The sequence below is a fragment of the Chelonia mydas genome, chromosome 9 (genome assembly GCF_015237465.2).
Source record: "Chelonia mydas isolate rCheMyd1 chromosome 9, rCheMyd1.pri.v2, whole genome shotgun sequence".
Classification (NCBI taxonomy): domain Eukaryota; kingdom Metazoa; phylum Chordata; order Testudines; family Cheloniidae; genus Chelonia; species Chelonia mydas.
Window position 1 is genome coordinate 31,681,732 of NC_057855.1, and position 20,343 is coordinate 31,702,074.

Genomic DNA, 20,343 nt, shown 5'->3' on the forward strand with positions numbered 1-20,343 from the left:
CTGTCCGTAGCCCTGTCATGTGTGTCCCCCCCCCCCCCATGGAGATGGAGTAACCAGGAGCAGGGGGACACACTGATATTAGTCCCCCTCCCCCTCCCCCCCCCCCCCCGCCAGCAAGCAGGAGGCTTGGAGAGCAGCTCCAAGGCAGAGGGCAGGAGCAGCACGTGGCGGTAGGGGGAGGGACAGCTGAACTACAGGCAATTGATAGCCTGCTGGGCAGCTGCTGCACAGGAAACTTAGGGGAGCGGGGAGCTAATGGGGGGGCTTCTGGCCCACCCTGGTTCCAAGCCCCCACCAGCTAGCTGCAATGGGCTGCTCTTCCTGCTAGCAGTAGACAAAGCAGGTGGCTGCCAAACAACCTTATAAGGGAGCACTGCACAACTTTAAACGAGTATGTTCCCTAATTGATCAACAATGTAACAACATTAACCGGGACAACTTTAAGTGAGGAGTTACTGTACTTCCCCAGCAGGAGCTCAAAGCACTGGGGACATGATCCTTGCCCTTGAGAGACTTTTCCAGTGCAATAGACCTCACTCTTTCAGTTTGCATGGCTACAGACTTAATATGACAGCATTGCATTGGTGAAGATGTCTTCCCAACCAAGAGGGCTAGATCCTTCTTGCAGTTTTAAATGGCAACTTTGCTTCTGGGGAATCCAGAAAATTCTGTGGAAAGACAAATCTGCGCTTTCACAGATTTGAATTGTCCTCATTTACCTTGATGACTAGTACCTAGTCATCATTAAGGCTGCTTTCCTACTCTGACAGAATGATTTACCAGTCTACTGTTTTTCCCTGCTACTTGTGGAGCTACCCTTCCCATGTGCACTCTTTTATTTCCCTACTTCCTCTCTCATTAATCCTTGTTTATTGACCAGGAAGTACCTGGTATTCAATACTTTTCCTTGTGTACCTTTTCATTAAACATCTGTTACACTATTGCTGATATAATACAGCACATGCCATTTGCTTTTTAATAAATAGCACATTTAAGAAATAACAAGAAACACCTAAAACACAAATATGTGCCTGGAAAATACTTATTCTATTAGGATGATCCACAGTACACAAGTTAGAGCTTTTTCCCCCCACTCAGGGATGTTTTTATTTAAGAGGGATGAACTATCCCGAGTCACAGAACTTGAATGCAGCAGCATCTGAACAAAGCTTTGATTTGCTTTTTGTTTGTTTAATAGTTAATGTTACTGAGTTTGTTCAAACTGGGTTAAACAGCAGAAGAATCTCATTTGGTCTTGTAATTAGAGCTGGACGGAGGACAATTCCATTTTGAAACAACGTTAGAGGTTTTGAAATTTTTTCATCCTCCATTGGAACAAATTCAACACCTTTCAGATGTTTTTTTGCAAAATGGAATTGTCAAAATGACCATCAGATTAGAAAGGTCAGGTTTTTTTATTCAGGTGTGTCTCTCCAGTCAACAGTGACGAGAGCCCCAGATCTCAGAAACCTGTCTATTAAAATGTCAAAAATGATACATCTCTGTGAAATCTGTCAGCTTTGATGATACAACGTATTCCGACAAAGTATGTTTAGTCAAAAATGTTCTAACCGGATCGAATTGTAATTAGTATTGGGATTAATTTTAGGCACATGGGAAATTTACAAGACTCTCATTCTACAGCAGATTTTTTTAAATTTTGGGGGCTTTGTCATGTGTAATTCAGTATTCCTGGTTTCACTTTCAAACTTATGGTTACTAATAAAAACCTACCCCAAAAAAAGAAGCAATTATTAATAAATGTGTGCTAAAACAAAATGGAAACTATTTTAACACTCAGCCCATTCCCTGCATTTCTGTCATCATTTCTTGTCAATTTCATAGTTGAAGGAATAGGTGGGAGGCTAAATGATGCCAAAAAGATGCCAGATTAGGTCTAAACAATTTGATCATACAACAGGACATTTATTTACAACTTTCCAATATTTTTCTGTTAAAAATGCTCAAAACTAGAAAGACTACATATTAAGAACATAAGAATGGCCATACTGAGTCAGACCAATCGTCCATCTAGCCCAGTATCCTGTCTTCCGACAGGGGCCAATGCCAGGTGCTTCAGAGGGAATGAACACAACAGGCAATCATCAAGTGATCCACCCCCTGTCATCCACTCCCAGCTTCTGGCAAGCTGACAAGTACTAATTTAAGGAGAATAGAAATGATATATTCTGGACTTAAATCCCTTTTTGGATTAGTGGAGATTTTAAGACTTACCGATCTCTTGGATAGTTTGGGGTAACTAATCAATTCCTGACTGAAATGTAGGACATTGGTCCATTCCCAAGACACAAGTCAAATGCTTCCAGGAAAACATACTAAGGAAACATAGATACTAAAGGAAATATTGAGCAATTCCACTCACACTGAGAATCTTAAAGAGCATGCTGAACACTGTCAAAAGAATCCAAACCAGACAAATAGGAGCAATAGCGTGCAAGTTGGAAAGTGCAGTTCTGACTAGTAGGAATTCAGGAACTAAAAATAGCTTACTATATTTAATATGCCACTCTAAAAAAGATCCTTTATGATGCATCACCTAAGAATTCTTAAGTTTTCCAGATGGCTGAAAATTGACCAGCCGTTTTTCCATTTTCTTGTTAAAAAAATACCTTGTGAACAACTGTGGGGGCATATATTCTGCTACATTGTGCAAAAGAAAGTCAAATCATGGAAAATCCACAGAAATGGGGCATGGAGCCATCCAGAGGAAAAAGATGGCCATGAGGTAGCTTCCCTCATATCACATTGCCACTTCTCTCCTCTCTGACAGCATTGTACTACTCAGCTGAGTGAGGAGTAGCCAGGAGGATGGTCATAGGTGTCCAAGGAATAGCTATTTAGCATGGTACAGTTCTCTCTCTCAGTGCAGCAGAACTTTTGGTGCAATTTGCATCATAAATTACTATTGCCCTGAGTAGAAATAATTTCCCCTCTGTGGCTTTAACAGCCCACGGAAGGAGTATGAGCTGCCAGTTGGCCAGGCAGTGACAGCACAGCAGAGACAAAAGGCATACTGGGGGGGAACATGGATAGGCCATGTTTCATTGGACAGAGATTTTTAGGACTCAGCCTTCTATGAGAAATGAAAGCCCTGCCCCCAGTTGTTTTACTTTCCTGACAGATCCCGCTCCCAGAGGGCACGATGCAAAAGAGCAGTAGCCTAATAAAGGCCATGCAACTATGGGGGTCAGTGCTTTTCTTCTGTACAGTTTTATATGGGAAGGAGAGCACCTTGAAAGGGCCTGTCCTTTGTCCCTATACATGCAGATCACCACAGAGATTAAGCATTATCCAATATATGGAAAGGAAGACCGAATTAATGCTCAGCCAGCTTTCATTAACTTAAACTCAAACAACACAGGAAAGGATAGGGATGACTACACTCTGCTCTTTCAGGGGGAAATAATCACTAGTAGGAAGGGGAGGAATTTAAAGCAGGAAGATGAAGCCTTTCCTGAAGGTGTATAGTTGAAGTTTCAACCACCCTCCAGCCAACTTTTCCTAGGCTTTAGATCCTGGATCTTGGAAGGGTCCCACTGTGTGGGTAATACCCACACAATTCTGTTGAAATTCCACAGAAAGAAGCTAGATGGCATTTGTATTGAATTAAGGAAGTCTTGCCCCCATGTTATAAATGCATTATGTTGTATCTGGGTTTTTCATGATTGTGATGGCATATTAAAACAAAGACAGCAGTGTAAGAACAATGCAAAACCAACCAGGAGAAAAGTGGTTATAGTAATAGAAAAATCAAAAAGGTTTCAGGACAAATACATTTATGGAGTATAGAAAAGTACTTAATACAGTACCTACATTAGGAGGGGTCAAATCTGCATTTCATGAAGCAAAATAGGAAAGTGTTATAAATTATGAGTCAGATTATGACAGCCATCAATGACAAAACTATAAAGAAATGAGTGTTTTATCTTTTATATAACAACGCCAGGAGAAAAACAATACTGGTGTGAATGATGCTCATACTGCAGTATTCAAGGGAAAATGAAGATCAGAACAAAACACTACCAATAACACCTTCTATTTGAAATATAGTTATTTTGATTATGCAAATTTATGTGACTGCATAGTTATATTATAGAAAGGGGAGAAGAGAGAGTTGATCATTGCCATGATATAAATAACAGTATTAGGATTCTCTTCATCTCTAAAATGAATATTATAGAGTTGTAAAGTGTCAGGCAACTTTAACTCACATTACAAGACCCTGTATTCAGTTACTTATAATTTTTCCAAATTTTAACTGGTAAGGCTGAAATTTTCCATGCCAGATCTCTGGCTTGATCTAAATATTTTTGTAAAGTTTCAGCAAAATGATTCAACTATTTCTGAGAATGAGGTTAGAGAAAATGTTTTTCCATGTTAAAGTTGATACAAACCATTTCAGTGAGAGAAGCTCTAGCATCTCCATGCTTTGGTACAGAGACTTGAAATTTGGCAGAGGTGTTACATTAGCATGAGGGATGTGCCTTGTGCCATCCATGCGAAAATCCACCTGAATGTGGCCAAGTTTTGAGTCTCTGAAAACTGCAACTCATTCAAGGTTTGTTAAAGTTTGGCAGCATTATTCTCTGAAGATTCTGACTGCGTTGAGCATATTCCATCTCCACAAAGCTCCTACATGCCAACTGTACTGAGCATGTGCCTTCCCTACGGAATGACTAAGCATGCTGCATCTCAAGTCTTCAGGGAAAGAGTAGGACTTTTCCTGCAAATGTTCCTTCTGGGTGTCAAGGATAGCTGTGGTGCCAGACACTAAAACTGAGAAGAGGGAGACTGTATCTCTTATGCTCTCAGTGCCCCCATGGTTGCCCACCAGACAGCCTGGAGGAGAAGAAAGCAGCAACCTGACATGCTGGAATGCAGTGGGTGAGAAGTGGGGAGAAACACAGAGAGGCAACCGGAGACAGAGGGGCAGAATGACAAATCCAGGTTGTGGGAGATAGGAGAAATGAGGGTCAGGGACAGGCTAGGCATGATGGGAGCAGAAAGGAACAAGACCCTGTTGTGGGAAAACAGGAGCAGAGAGAGGGATAGAGGGACAGGCTGGAGGAGATAGGGCAGAAGGGTCTCTAACTACTAGAGTGCACTCCCCTTCAGAACCAGGAATAGAACTCAGTATTCTGGAGCCTCAGTGTTCCTCTGCTGTCAGCAAATACTTTTGCTACTTTTGTATATAATTATATACAATATTAATATTAGAGATGGACCTGAATTCACACATCCCCAAACTTTGGGGAAGTATGGATACAAAATCCAGCCTCAAATGTCCCAGTTGACACCTATCACTATAAGGGACTAAATCAAAACCTCAGATCTTGACATCCTCACTCTATGGGTCTGGATCTGAATTCTGTAGCTTTGGGCCATTTAATATACACATTAATCTCAGAAATTAGGAAGTAGCCTGCTGCCTATAACAATATAAAATTGAGGTATAGCAGAATGCGGTTTTATATCGGTGGGCTTCATATCCTGTTATAGACAGTGGCAGGGATGGGGAGAAGCCTTATATGACCAACCTATAGGCAAAATTCATTACTCAGTTCTATTCACTACTGATTTAAACAATACCTGAGATCCATATTCTTGTTCACATTTACATGTAATTCATGTTAAATAAATTTCTTAATCATGTGGCACTTTGGGCCTGGGCGGCAGGTGGAGCCCCTCTCTGGGGAGGCTAGCCCCCAGCTCTGCCCCTTCTGCCCACGCCCTCCCCACGGCCAGAACTTCACGACCCCCTGCCCCACCCCACGCAGCCAGAGCCACTAGCCCCTCCCCCCAGCTGCAGGAGCTCCCTCCCGCCACAGGAGCCCCAAGCCCTGCCCCACCTGCTGGAGGAGCCCTGGGCCATCCACAGCCTGGAGTGCCCCCCCCGTCTTGTCTAGACGAGCCATGGGCCAGCTGCAGTCCAGAGCGCTTCTCCTGCCTGCTGCCCAGAGGAGCCCCAGCCGGGCTGGCTGAAGCCCTGAGCGGAGGAGCCCCACAGGACTGGCCAAAGCCCCGAGCCCCCCCGCCCCCTCACACACCTGCCTGGAGGAGCCCTGGGCCAGCCACAGCCCAGAGCCTCCCTCTCCCCCGCTCCCCCTCCCCCACGGCGCCCAGTGGAGGAACCCTGGCAGGACTGGCCAAAGCCCCAAGCGGAGCCTCCCCTGCCTAGAGGAGCCCCGGCTGGGCTGGCCAAAGTGCCGAGCCAAGCCTCCCCCTACCCAGAGGAGCCCAGGGCTGGTTGCAGCCACACCGTGCCTCCCCTCCCCAGACCCTACCCACCCACCGTCTAGGAGAAAAGTGTCTGTGAAGATGCTTCTGATATGCTCCATGCAGCAGCAGGTCCGGGGTGGCTGCGGAGGCGATATGTGCTTCAGCCTCCCCGGAACCTGCATGGGGCATAATAAAGCAAAAACTTCACTGCCAAACCCCACAACCAGGGGTCCAGCGACCGCAGCAATGCCGGGGGAGGCAGCGCCTCCCCATGCCTATTATATCTGCCGCCCATGACTTTAGGCCTTATTTTGCTCTTGGTTAGAAGCAACCATCTCCAATGGACTTTAATAGCAATTCTTGCCCCCTTTGTGTTTAAAAGTGCTGGAAAATTAAATGGAATTCTGTTTGTGATGTGAAGGGCCACTAGGACAAACATTTTAGAATATGCTTGTCTTTACTCTACCCTGTTAAGAAACTAGTGCAGTTCTGCTACATCTATTACCCTGCTCCTAAAAGAAAGTCCTGATAATGTGCAATGAAATGTTCGTATAAAAAAACCCTGAGAATGCAGTACAACACCAAGATACCAAGCGCTTCTTGGCATGCAACCCAGGTAGTGGTATTGGCATAAACCATGGAGGAAGCCACATGCCCTCCTTCCCAATCAGAGTATAAACATCATGCTCATGGTAATCTCATAGGAAGGGGTGGGGGGGATCCTCAGGAACTCATGGGGGGGAAATTTTGTTCTCAGCAAATGAAGTGGTTGAAGGTTATTCAGGAATCAGGATTTATCTACAATACAGAGACTTTGCTGCTATAGCTATGCCGGTATAGCAATATCAGTAACAGCACCTAATGGAAAGGTGGCATATGCTGACAAAAGGAGTTTGCTGGCATAGCTACGCTACCTCCCCGAATGACATTAACTATGCTGACACAAGCATTCTTCTGTCAGAATTGTTGCATCTGCACCAGAGGAGATGCTGGCATAGCTAAACTGGCTGGGCAGGGTGTGGGATTGTTTTACGCTCCCAACAAACATAGCTATCCTAGAAACACTTAATAGTGTAGACCAAGCTTCAATCGGCCTTTTGTCAGGGCCAGCACCAGTGAGGGAAACGCCACATTCTGATATCTGGAATGAGGGAGGTTCCTACAACAAGCTAATATTTGAAAAACTAATTGTAGTTTTATATATTAGTGTTTACATAGGCACAATCATATGGGGACAATCCAGTCAGAAGACCTAACTTCTATGTGTTATGCACACTCTCTAATGCTCTTATTTCTCGCTAGTACAGGTTGAAAGAGCTCACCTTCTAGTAAATTGAGATCATACATGGAACTGTCAGGCTTGTGCAGGGATGGGTATGTGTTAAAGAGATTTGCAACAAAAGCCAGGTTAAGTTTAGGGTTGCCTGCGACTACATCAGCTGGAGTAACAAACTGTCTGCAGCCTAGTTTGTCTGCCTGCTGAAGCATATATTCAGCCCTCTTCAAGTCATTTTTCTCCTAGAAAAGAAAGTTAAAAAAAGAAAAAGAAAAAACATTTTTAATGAAGTTTGGCTTTTCAGGTTCTTTTTTGTTTCCCTGGACTCTCATCTTAATTGCATCATAATTAAAGATTAGGCGCAGCATACAGTATGTGGATGTAGACCTTGTTCAGAACGAAGGTATTTTTTGGACCTTTTTCATAAGGTGACAATCTGTCATCCTTTTTTCTTCTAAAACATAATCAAACACTTGTTGAATCCTCTTAATTGCCATAAAGTTAGCGAACATAATCTAAAAGGAAAAGGAGTACTAGTGGCACCTTAGAGACTAACCAATTTATTTGAGCATAAGCTTTCGTGAGCTACAGGTCACTTCATCACTTCATTTTCATCATCATGAAAGCTTATGCTCAAATAAATTGGTTAGTCTCTAAGGTGCCACTAGTACTCCTTTTCTTTTTGCGAATACAGACTAACACGGCTGCTACTCTGAAACCTGAACATAATCTGACAATCAAAAATCATGTCATCAATTAGCGAGCAGTTTGTGTAACTTGTAGAAGGGGTTTTTGTTTGTTTGCATTATTCACTTACCTAGAAGAATGCAGTCTACCCAACCCACATCATATGCAGCATGTAGATATAGTCCCAATAGTTACTGCTCATCTTTTGCTCAGATCACAGCCAATAAATATCCACGGCCATGTAGGCTGGGAAGCCATGGCTGCCACCCAAAATCCAAAAGAAAAAACAGGGGTCTCCATCGTAGAGCTTTGGCACAGGAATAGCTTGAGGGAGAAGAGAACTTCTATAAAGTGCTGTGTATTTTTATGTCACTCGGTAGCTGATTTTTTTAATTCTTATTTTATTAATGGATTCATTCTTTTAATAGAAATCTTATAAAACTTGTTTTACAACTTAAAAAGAGATAAACTTAGACCAATTTATAATTGTTTATATACTATGGAAGTCCCTATAGCTGTACTGATGAGAACTGCTATCAGTCACTCTCTTCAACTTTGTGGTATTGATTACATATTGTGGCTGATGCTTTTCTACTATTCATCTTCCTTTTCTGGCTCGTCAGTTGGTGGTGTTTGCTAAAGTCTTTCATAATCTCATGTTTATGTCCAAAATTCTGGTTTTCTTACATTTAAACATGTAACCTGTTTGTTAGTTGTGTTACCAAAACTCTGTGATATTAAACTTTTCTCCTTTTTCCTCATATCTGTTATCGTTAGTTTAATATCTTAATTTTTAGTTCAACATTCACTGTTGTTGAAAGGATTTCTCCCTTCCTTAGTATTCAAAAAAGTTCTCAAATTGTCAGGTTTGGTGGTGGGTGATGACCCTTTTCCAGCAAACTTCAAAAAAGTTTCACCAGATTTCTAAATAGTTACCTTTTCCCTTCTCCCTTGAGGAACTCTGGCATGATTGATTTATTTTTCTGGTACTAGAATTTCCCCCACTTTTTTTGATACAAATCAGTAGTTCTAGGGGAGTCACTCTTCCTCAAAACCACCTTGCTATTGTAATTCTAGCAGCAGCAAGGAGATGAGTGATCAATACGTTTATGGCTTTCATAAGACGCAGCGTTTACCAGGACAATTTACTAAAAATACTAAGGAGTTATTTGACAGCTGACACCCTGTTATCCCCTTATAGAGACTCCATCAGCTTTCCAAAATGTCTGATTTTTCATAACAAATAATGAAATCCCACTTTCTATATTCAGCAACTCAGAACTCTAGGTCAGCTTGTCATTTTCTGAGAGGAGTCACTATAACGCTGATATAAGAGTAAGCCCATTGTACTCAGCAATAGAGTTGGTCAAAATATAGGTGGGGAGGCATAGAAAAAAATTCAAATTTTTGGTAGAAATGAATATTGAAATTTTTCAGCAGAAAACAAATATTTTGGTTTTCAGACAAAATATTGCAGGGTTGTGGTACTTATTTTTTAACAAAAAATTTTTTTCCACAGAAAACAGAGTTTTCATGAAAAATTTCATTTAGCCAAAAACCCAATTTTCTGTCGAACAGTTTCAATGGAAATTTTTCAACTAACCTTACTCAGCACCCTCAAGAGGAGAAATGTTCTGACCCTCATCTGGGTTAAGGCTCAACGGAAGGGTTCTGCACACTCCTGCCCCTTTGCTGTTGTGGCCTGAAGTTTCCCACACCCTCCATCATTGCTGATGAATGGAAGGGAACCCTCCTACCTCTAAATGCCATCCGATTTGAAGAAGCAACACGAGGATACAAGTCTTCATTCTTTTTCCCAGGCTGAGTTCCAGAACAGAACTGGGCAACCCAGTTAGAATTCTTCAGCTGGGGAAGAGAATAGAACCCAAGAATAGGATGCTAAGATGACATCTATATTTGGGAGACCTGACTGCAAAACAGTTTTCCCTGACACAGTTCCACCTTGTAAGGTAGAAGGCACTGTGACAGATATTGCAACCTAAGGCAATCTCTTGGACTATGTTGTATTAAGTTTATGAATGGTTTATGTATCACTGTAGGCCAGGGATTGCATGCAACTCGGAGGGGGGGGAGGGCAATCGGGAGGGAGGAGGGGAAGAGGGTTACCACCGCTCCTCCAGGAACTAGAAACAGTGGGGGTCCTGATGCACAGACATGCCCAGGCAGATATATTACTCCGGTGTCTGACCATCTTCTCAGTATTTCACCGCAGGGGGTTGTGTGTGATGGTTATTAGATGTTTGTACAGGACAGTCTATTAGTTATGTAACATCTAGGATATTCCAAAACTGCAGGAAGTGAAATTTGTGGGGGAGTGTCAGAGCTGACTCAATCAGCATTGAGAACAATTGACATCCATGGAGCCGGCCCCGTGTTTACTGTCTGGATCAGATGCAGGCTTGAGCATTTACAAAGTTAAAAGAATCCCAATAAAAGTCTCTGAACAGGGGACCGCTGGGTCTAGGAGACAATAGTCTGGAACTGTTTAAGAGAAGAAGAAAAGGCACATGATGCTATCCATTTCGGAGGAGACACTCTGGCAGTGGGAGTGTCTCATGAAAGGTGAATCCCAGCTTTTTCTGGACTGGACAAGTGCCGTACAGATTCATCGTTGGGTGAGAAATACTTCATTAGACAGGAAAATAACTTATTAAGAAGGACAGGCTACAGATTGCATTTTATGGTTTTCTTTTAAATGTAAACCTCTGATTCCAAACCCTTATACTTTCTTTTATTAGAAACTGTATCTCAAGCTCTGTTAAATAAACAAGTTTGTTTTTACTATGGATACATCTAAGTGCCTTGTGCTAAAGAGGCTGTTGAACTGAGATGAAACCAGTGCACTGCGGTGCACTGCTTCCATGGAGGCGACGGATCGGTGTACATTGCTGGTGCCCAGCACATAAGGGACTGGGCGCTTGAGTGTAACACAGTGTGTAAATTGTTAGTCTGCACTGGGAAAGAGTAGGAGTGGAGCGCTTGTGTTGCCAGCAGCCAATAATTGGGGAAGTTTTCCCATGGTTGGCACAGACAAAGCTCCTTCTTCATCCTGTGTGCAGGTGGTAGAAAGTCCCACAGACAGCCTCAGTTAACCCCAAAAAGTGTCATAGGAGTGATTAAAGTGAATAACTTAGGTTGTAAATATCTCTGGAAAATTACCACTTCTGGTGACAGAGGATGTCACCTCTTGGCCCAACTTGATTATCATACACATTGTAAGGAGAGTGATCACTTTAGATAAGCTATTACCAGCAGGAGAGTGGGGTGGGAGGAGGTATTTTTTCATGCTTTGTGTATACATAAAAAGATCTTCTACACTTTCCACAGTTTGCATCCGATGAAGTGAGCTGTAGCTCACGAAAGCTTATGCTCAAATAAATTGGTTAGTCTCTAAGGTGCCACAAGTACTCCTTTTCTTTTCACTTCTGGTGAGGCTTGCATATACTGGGTCATAGTAAGGCTTCCAGAGGCCAACAGGCAAAGGACTTTTGATATAAAAAGGCTGGGTTTAAACTGACCCAGGCCAAGGCCTTCTTTCTGATTCAGAAAATGGATAGGACCTTCTGTCCACAGGGGACCCCAACCTTGCACAAGGGTTGGAAAGACTTTTGCTAACTAGACCCCCATAAGACTGGTGACTCCTGGTAAGCTTAGTGTGTGTTTAAATCTATTTATGGTTTTTATTATTTTTTCTCTGATCTTTTCCCTTCAGAATAAAGATGCTTGCTTAGAAGTTACTGTGTGGTAACTGCTGGCGATACACTATTCATAGACTTCAGAGAAAGCAAAGCACAGGCACTGGCCTTTAGGCAGACTAGCTTACTGGGGATATCACAGTGTAAGGCAGGGAGCTGTGCAGTCTTAAAATCCCCTGGTCAGAAAGAATGGGACAAGGGTCCCTGCTCAGACACAGGTGATGGCTGGAGACCTGAGATATAACTGGGCACTAAATGGACCATGCGGGCAGGAGGAAATACAGATACAGTTCCCCTGGAAACTGTGACAGGCACCTAACCATGTTTCAACATTATCCTGAAACTGTACCAATCCTGCAGAGTTCAAAGCTTTTTCATGGTTTCATTATGCTCCTGTCTGCACTACAAAATGGAACCGTATTCTGGATGTAACTAAGTCCCTGGATATGTAGATGGGGTCTCTGTTAAATAGACATAGGTATCTTTTTGACCCTCAGGATACTTACATTAAATCCTGAAAGGTCAATGTTAATGGGAATTTCATCATCTTTGTCTCCTTTGAGTGCAATCTGATTCAGCAGGTGGTAGTAGGCTCTTGAATCCTAAAACAAACAATATAATAGTAGGGAATAAGCAAATATTTGCTGCTTTGAATATAGTATACTGCACTTAGGCTCTGATGCAAAGATCATTGAAGTCAATATGACTTGCACTGATTTCAGTGGATTTTGGATCAGGCCCTTAGTCAAGGTCCACTTAATCAAGAAGGCCACTTCACTGAGACATTTCACATAGAATCAGTTTAGCCAAATGACATAGTGAATAGAAATGACTGCTGTTTAATCATGACAGAATAAAATTCTTCTTATTGGGAATGTACTAGCCAGTTCTAAGAGTTAAAAGATATTTAAGGCAGATGTTAAATAGGAGTGAAATTCTAGCTCCAGTCTTTTGATACAAAAGTTACTAAATAAAGTTTTCATAAAAAGAAAATAAAAATGAAATGATGTGGATCTCATTTTTATGAGTCAGAACAATATTTTAGTTAAGGCTTTTCAAACAGCTTTTTTTTAAAATGGCCTCTTCTCTTAATAGGCCAATTAACTTGGACAATAGATTGTGGACCAAGATGCCCCAGTTAAAAGGAGTCTATTTGTTTTATCATTCATTATATTTATTAGGTGCAATGTTCAATACATGTTTTTGCCTTCCCTGTTCCCTTAAAAACTAAAAAGAAAGAGGGATAAACCTGTCCTTCTGATAAAAGCAGCATATGTTAAAAATATTTAATACTTTTCCTGCATATTAAAGGTCATTTTGATTAGATTTGCACTCTTTCATTAAAAGAAAGCCAGTTAATTATTTTCTTTGTAAATAGTCTCTTCCCTAGTATTTCATAAAGAATACAGAGATAGCTACATAATTATCTTTAATGGTTATTCTGAAATTAGTGGAGGGAAGATGTCCACGGAATCCCCTCACTTATTACCCACAGGGAACACTTCCCCTTCACTTTTAATTTTAAAAGTGCTGTTGTCTCTTATTGGACTTAATGCAGCACCAAGCACACTTTATACTGCCTGGCTGATACTAGAGAAAGGAGAAGGATACATCTACCAGCTGCCACAGTGGAGCCAGAGTGTGTTTCAGCCTCATGAAGTCAGTGAATTGAATCCGCAGCAAGGCACTGGTATGCCTCCTTTGTTGCAGGATTGGTTGGGACAGTAACTGGGAAGGATTTTCCTTGGATTGTGGGGCCAATAAGCACACCAGATGTGTCTTCTTTGGGAGTGGTCTCTTGATACCCCAAGCTGTGGTGGAGGGACAATCACCTATTGTTACAGATGAGCCAGATGATGGCTGAAAGCCATATTCTCCTCCTCACAAGATAACAAAGGTAAGTGAGGCCTCATGGGAAGGGTTAAAGGGCAAGGTGTAAAGTTGTGGATGGAAGTGTGCGATTCATCCCAACGGTTCTAATTACAATTAGGAATTTTTGGATTCCTGAATAAGGGCTGCTATTTGGGCTATGTGGAAAGTGCTTGGTTTGGGTTGTGTATCCTTAGTTGATACACAGCATCAGCAACTAAACAGTATAATCATGTGTGATCAAAAGAATGTGCAGTGCTAGACAAACTTGGTGAATATGTACCTATAAAAAGCAGATCACTAATTCTGGTCTCAATCTTTTGTTTTTAAAAATATTACATTTTGGCATGACTGTATTCACTTACTAGAGTGACAAATATATACCTTAATGTCTTCACTGAAGTTGTTGATTTTCTGCCATCCTGCATTGGCCAGATGATAGTTCACCCAACGGAGCAAGAGCTCTTCTGGGGAAAGTTTCAGTAGCTGCTCTAGTTCTTCCCCTTCATTTAGCAGAGCAATAAGAGCTAAAAGCGAATGTGAAAGAAAGCCGAATTATTGCTATCATGGTCACAAAACATTTAATCCCAAATTGCATACTTTATCACAACTGACACCAGAATAAGTATACTTTTATATGTACCTAGGAAGCCAGTGCCAATGGTTCCATCAAGGATGAGGTTAAAAGAAGATGTGCCTTAACTACAAGTGCCACACAGAAATTGATTCAATTATGTATTGATAAAAATATTAGTCATAAAGTGAAAGTATCAGCCCAATGTACTAACAGTAATTCTGTGGTCTGAAAACAGCTGCATTAAATTAAATAGATAGCAGAAAGCTAGAAGCAGTAGAGGTAAGAGTTCTTTGAAAGATGGCCGGTGTAAAGTAGAATGATTTTAAGACAAAAGAAGTTAGAAGGACAGCATAATGTGAATTCAGGATATGGGACTGGCTGCAGTCTAAAAGATTATGATAGTGGGGCACTGCAGAAGACAATCAGATGACAGGATGCCAAAGAAAATAATGCAAACACAACAAAGTTCAGTCAGATCTGGCACCAACGAGCAACCAGATGGCAGGACTTCATATGTAGGGACATGACAGGGCTGGGCTTAAGGGAAGAACAAGTCCTGGACAGGAATGAAAGCTGAATGAAAGCTGTATTGCTCCCGACGTCTGAAAAGTTGGAGAGAGGGAGAGAGAGAACACCTGACATTACTTCCTTTCTTACCTTCATTTCTGGAGATCTCAATATCAGCAAAAAGACCAACTTTAATGATCTGCCACAAGAGACCTAATACCAAGTGTGGTTTTCCTTCTTTTAGATCTTGTGATCCAATGTTGACCACTGTACAGCCAATAGCTGATGCAGAATTCAGGGCAAGATTTAGATTTTCCTAATTGAAACATCAACATTAACTAAATTAGCCAGTCAGTTTGTTAGTTTTAAAATAGTAGTCACCACCTTTGTTTTTTTTGTGAGTTTCTAAAGTTACAAAAACCAGTGCATTAGATGAATACTCAGATTAGGTTTGGTAATTCACTAGAATGCAATACAAAATAGTAGCATTGCTCAAAACCGCGTCCCTCTCAGATTTTGGACGGCACTTCAGATTCTTAAATCTTGGGTTGAGTGCTGTAGCTCTTTTTAGAAATCTCACATTGGTGCCTTCTTTGCGTTTTGTCAAATCTGCTGTGAAAGTGTTTTTAAAACAAACATGTGCTGGGTCATCATCCGAGACTGCTATAACACGAAATATATGGCAGAATGCAGGTAAAACCCTGCAATACTAGTTACAAAAGTGCCATGCAAATGCCTATTCTCACATTGTAAATAAGAAGCAGGCAGCAGTATCTCCTGTAAATGTAAACAAATTTGTTTGTCTTAGCAATTGACTGAACAAGAAGTAGGACTTGTAGGCTCTAAAGTTTTACATTGTTTTGCTTTTGAGTGCAGTTATGTTAAAAAAAAGTCTACGTTTGTAAGTTACACTTTCACAATAAAGAGAATACACTACAGTACTTGTATGAGGAACTGAAAAATACTATTTATCAGTTTTACACTGAAAATATTTGTAATTAATAATATAAAGTGAGCACTGTACACTTTGTATTCTGTGTTGTAATGGAAATCAATATATTTGACAATGTAGAAATGTCCACAATATTTAATACATTTCAATTGGCTATTGTTTAACAGTGCGATTAATCACGATTAATTTTGAGTTATCTGTGATTAATTGACAGCTCTAGTTAAAAACTCATCCAGGCTCTCACCATCTCATGTCTAGATTATTGCAACATCGTTTTTTCTGGCCTTGACAAAAGCAGTCATGCCTCACTTGTATCCATTCAGAATACTGCTCCAAAGATAATTCTCCTAGCCCCTTCTTTGACCATCTCAACCCTCTCTTGAATGCCTCCTCTGGTTCCCCTTCCCTATTGCATCAAACATAAGCTTATTTTCTTCACTTTCAAGGCCCTTTTTGGCCAATCGCCACCCTACTTATCTCTCATTCACTATGGAACGCTTGATGCTAGCCTCCACATAAACTCCCATAAAGCTACCTCATTATCCTCCAAACTCCTCCTAAAAACTCTCCTCTGCCATGATGCCTACAATTAAAACTGACAATGGTTAAGCTGCTAATACCAGTGCCTTTCATGCTGACCAATATTGTCTCCTTGTAGGTTTCCTTGTACTCCATCTGTCTGCATCCATTTGTCTCTTGTCTTATATTTAGACTGTAAGCTGTCTGGGAGCAGGGGCTGTCTTTTGTCTGTTTGTACAGTGCCTAGCACAATGGAGTCCTGATCCATAGCTGTGGCTACTAGGTGCATGTTAATACTAAATAAACTAATTAATAATGAACCATGTCAGGGTGCTTCTTGTTTATCCAAAGCACTATGTAAGCAATGTTTTGTCTGCATACTTACCTATGGTAGGTACTTATGTGGCTCTATCAGTGTAGTAACTGAACACTCAGTATGTAGTTCAGAAGTACAAAAAGGTGGTTTCAGACATTTTAAAACATATTTAGTGCTAACTCTACCCCTACTTCAGAAACTACTGAAGATGGGCTTCCATAATGAGTCCATCTTGGGGAAAAAAGATAACCACACAAAGAACAATTTACTTGGCTGATTATTTTCTATGGCTCATTTGCTCCAGTACTTTGCAATGCAGAGGAAAAATAAAAGCACAGAAATCACAAGGGAACTGAACAGTGGAGTACTCCTGGAGGGGAAATGTAACCATGTGATACCTCTCCCTTACCACATAGGCACCTGCATCATGTAAGCTTCAGCAAGACCTTCAGAGACCTAGAAGAACCAGGAGAAGACACTGACTAATTAAGAGCCAGCAGGCCACTTAAGAAGGCTTGCTTGCAGCTGCTCAGGGGTAGTGCTGGGTGAGATTGAGATGGAGGAGGAGCTAGCCCAGAGAGCCCAGGCCTTATTTTCAAGCGCTGCAACTGAGTACTTGCCTTTGTGGTTTTATCTGTTTCTTTAAAGGTGCAGACAGCCAAATTCTGAGCTTGTTGTTTCTATTTAATTTTTGAGAGACGGATAACCAGCTTATGGCACGGGCCGTCCTACTTCTGGCAGGTGGCCCAATTTAGGATTTAAGACAGGGAACATCAGCAATAGTATGTTTGGCACTGCAGAGAGTGCTAAGAAGCAGCCTCACTTGTGACCCCTGGAAAGGGGAAAGACCAGGAAAGTAGAGAAGGTAGGTAGCAGCCAATGAAAATATTAAAGATCTAGAAGCTGAAAGGAGAAAGGTCAGCTCTGCATTTCACCAAGGATCAGTGTCCTATGGATCTCAAGGAAAACACAAGCCCATGCAAGCAAACAATGCCACCTGGCTGTCTGACACCTTGAAATCCACACATAGGGCCTGATCTGCTCCCATTTCAATCTACAGCAAAATTGCCATTTAAACAAACCTATAGGAATAGCCTCCTGTAATATAATTAGGTTGTGCCAGAAAAGATGCCATACTTACAGAAATAGTGAAAGGAGTGAGCTTTTTCTTATTAATAGCTCTTTCATCAATTGTATCTGGTTGGGATAAATTAATCATTTTGCTGGGGAAGAAAAAGTCAGAATTTATTCCATCTCTCCAAACAATGGTACTTCAAACAAAACATTAGCATCACTTTTTTGTGGTAAGTCTAAAAGTGTTGCTTGATATATTGAAAGCACCAAGGTAAATTCCTATTTTTCCCCTTCAAAAACAACTTCCAATAAAACTAGAAACCATAAAACCTACATGGAAATAAGAAAGTGGAGTAGTCAGATTTATGCTTAGGAGTCCAGCTCTGATTGTATTGCTAACAAAGTTCTCGGGAAGATTCAGACAACTGCAGAATTGAATATATTTATGTTGAGAGCCACTCTAACATGAGAGTGTAAATCTTACAGCTAACATATTATACTTCTGTAGTGCCTTCCATAGAAGGGTCTCAAAGCCCTTTTCTATTAATTAATAATGAATTAAGCCCTCAGTACTCCTGTGACACTGGCAAATACCAGTTTTACTAATTCGGAAAACTGCAGCAGAGAAAAATTGGAAGACATCCTGCAAATCTGTAGCATAGTCAAGAGTAAAACTCAGATCTTCTGACTGCCAGTCCTGTGATTTAACCACTAGACAATGCTTTCTAATATTAGAAACTGCAGAGATCTCTAATTATTTGTTAATGAGCATGATGGGAGGTACAATGATCTAAATTGTGAAGAGTCTGATTATTCCTGCTATGTGCATTGATCAAGATATAATTCCATTGGTTTAAAGTGGAAAACTCTCCAGCCAATCAGATTTATAACACACACACAGTTATGCAAAGCACATCATTTTTAAATAGGACTCGTTAAATAGGTTACTCTTAAAATATATATTCACTAAAGAAGGATTTATAGGAAAAGGATTTTCCCCAATCCTATGATTTGTTAGAAGTATTGATTAAGGGTCAAACCCTGGTGTTATTGAAATCAACAGCAAAACTTTCACTGATTTCAATGTGATCAGGATTTGACCTTCAGAGAACAACTTTCTTATTCTTGCTTTAGTTCTTGACTTACCAAAGGAGGATGCCATCTGCAAGTGACTTAAAAAGACTGGCATCTGATGGATTCATGGGAAGGAGATGCTTACAGTCAGGGTCATCTTTAAGAGCTTTATTTACCCAGTTAACAAAAGCAACTTTTTCTTCCTCTGAAAAACAAAAAAAATTAAAGACTGAGTGATCTAAGAGCCAGGACACCATTAAAATCTACTATTATTATGGTGGACAAAATTATTGAACTGTCCATAGAATATCACAATGCTACTTGCCAAGCACAGTAATAAGGATAAAAGTATTATTAAAACTTATTACAGGAGTTCAGTGTCTGTGTGATTATGTTAAAGAGGAGTGGAATTAGTATATTTGAAATATGCCAGAGCTGAGCAGAGAGGACCTTGCTTAAATATGACAATAGACCAGTCTGCCCTCTACTCTGCCTTTCAGAAGCTGGCAGCACTTCTAAGAATTTGGTCTGAATTATTGTGTTATATTTAACCTTAGGAGATTTATGGCCTGTTCTTGTTTAAAACACTTTAAAAGAGAGACCCTTTCCCTTTGCATATCTAGGGGATGTGTACAGAGCTCATTACTTGCGTCTAAGAATGCTTATTAAGCCCATAAACAATCAAGCTACAATATCTGTATCTTCACTGGGTTTTCAGTTTCCATATAGTGGGTGCCTGCTCCTGAGAGCTGAGCAGATTTTGTCTGAGGCCTTGTCTATACTACCATGGTAAGTCAAACTAAGGTACACTACTCCAGCTACGTGAATAACATAGCCGAAGTCGACATAGCTTAGGGCAACTTACTGCGGTGTCTACACCATGCTGTGTCAATGGGAGATGCTCTCTCGTCGACTTACTTTACTTCTCTAGTTCCGGTGGAGTACCGGAGTCGATCAGAGAGCGCTCTGCAGTCAATTTAGCAGGTTTTCACTAGCCCTTTCTAAATTGACCCCTGCTGCATCTATCACAGCAGCACTGATCCCCGGTAATTGTAGATTACATGGCCTGAGACAGTTTAAATATTTCTCCACAGCATTGGATATAAACAAAGGGGTTGATGCTATAAGAACAGTGCATACAGAGTACAGAGTTATCACATACAGAACTCTCAGCCAACACAAAATATCCATGTCCAATATGTAGAATCTTAATTGTGGTTCTAAATATCACAGGGAACTTTAAATTCAAAACTGCCACTTACTACCTACATTATGTAACTCCAAAAAATAATCTACTGTTTAAAGGCTCAATCCTGGAAGATGCGGCGCATTCTAGCTCTGATCCAGCAGAGCAATTAGGCAGATGCTTAACTTCTGTGGTACCACTCTCGGGAATAAAGTTAAGCATGCACTTCAGTACTTGGGTGGATCAGGGCCAGTGCACTCAGGATCTTGCAAGATTGAGCCCTAAATGGAAACCATCAATCTAGAAACTAGTCAATTTTAAAAAAGAAAGCTAAAAATCCTTTCAGGTAC

General features: G+C 41.0%; 1 protein-coding gene across 3 annotated transcripts in view; it reads right to left on the reverse strand.

The window, feature by feature from the left end:
• The window catches only part of PLS1 (plastin 1), an 80,758-nt gene that overhangs the window by 15,035 nt on the left and 45,380 nt on the right, over window positions 1-20,343 (reverse strand). For all 3 annotated transcript variants that reach the window (XM_027817404.3, XM_007054998.4, XM_037909645.2), the window contains 6 exons: window positions 18,880-19,012; window positions 17,801-17,882; window positions 15,023-15,188; window positions 14,173-14,315; window positions 12,426-12,521; window positions 7,563-7,758 (listed from right to left, as the gene is read on the reverse strand). In XM_027817404.3, the coding sequence (XP_027673205.2) occupies window positions 7,563-7,758; window positions 12,426-12,521; window positions 14,173-14,315; window positions 15,023-15,188; window positions 17,801-17,882; window positions 18,880-19,012 (816 nt within the window). The remainder of the gene's footprint in view (window positions 1-7,562; window positions 7,759-12,425; window positions 12,522-14,172; window positions 14,316-15,022; window positions 15,189-17,800; window positions 17,883-18,879; window positions 19,013-20,343) is intronic.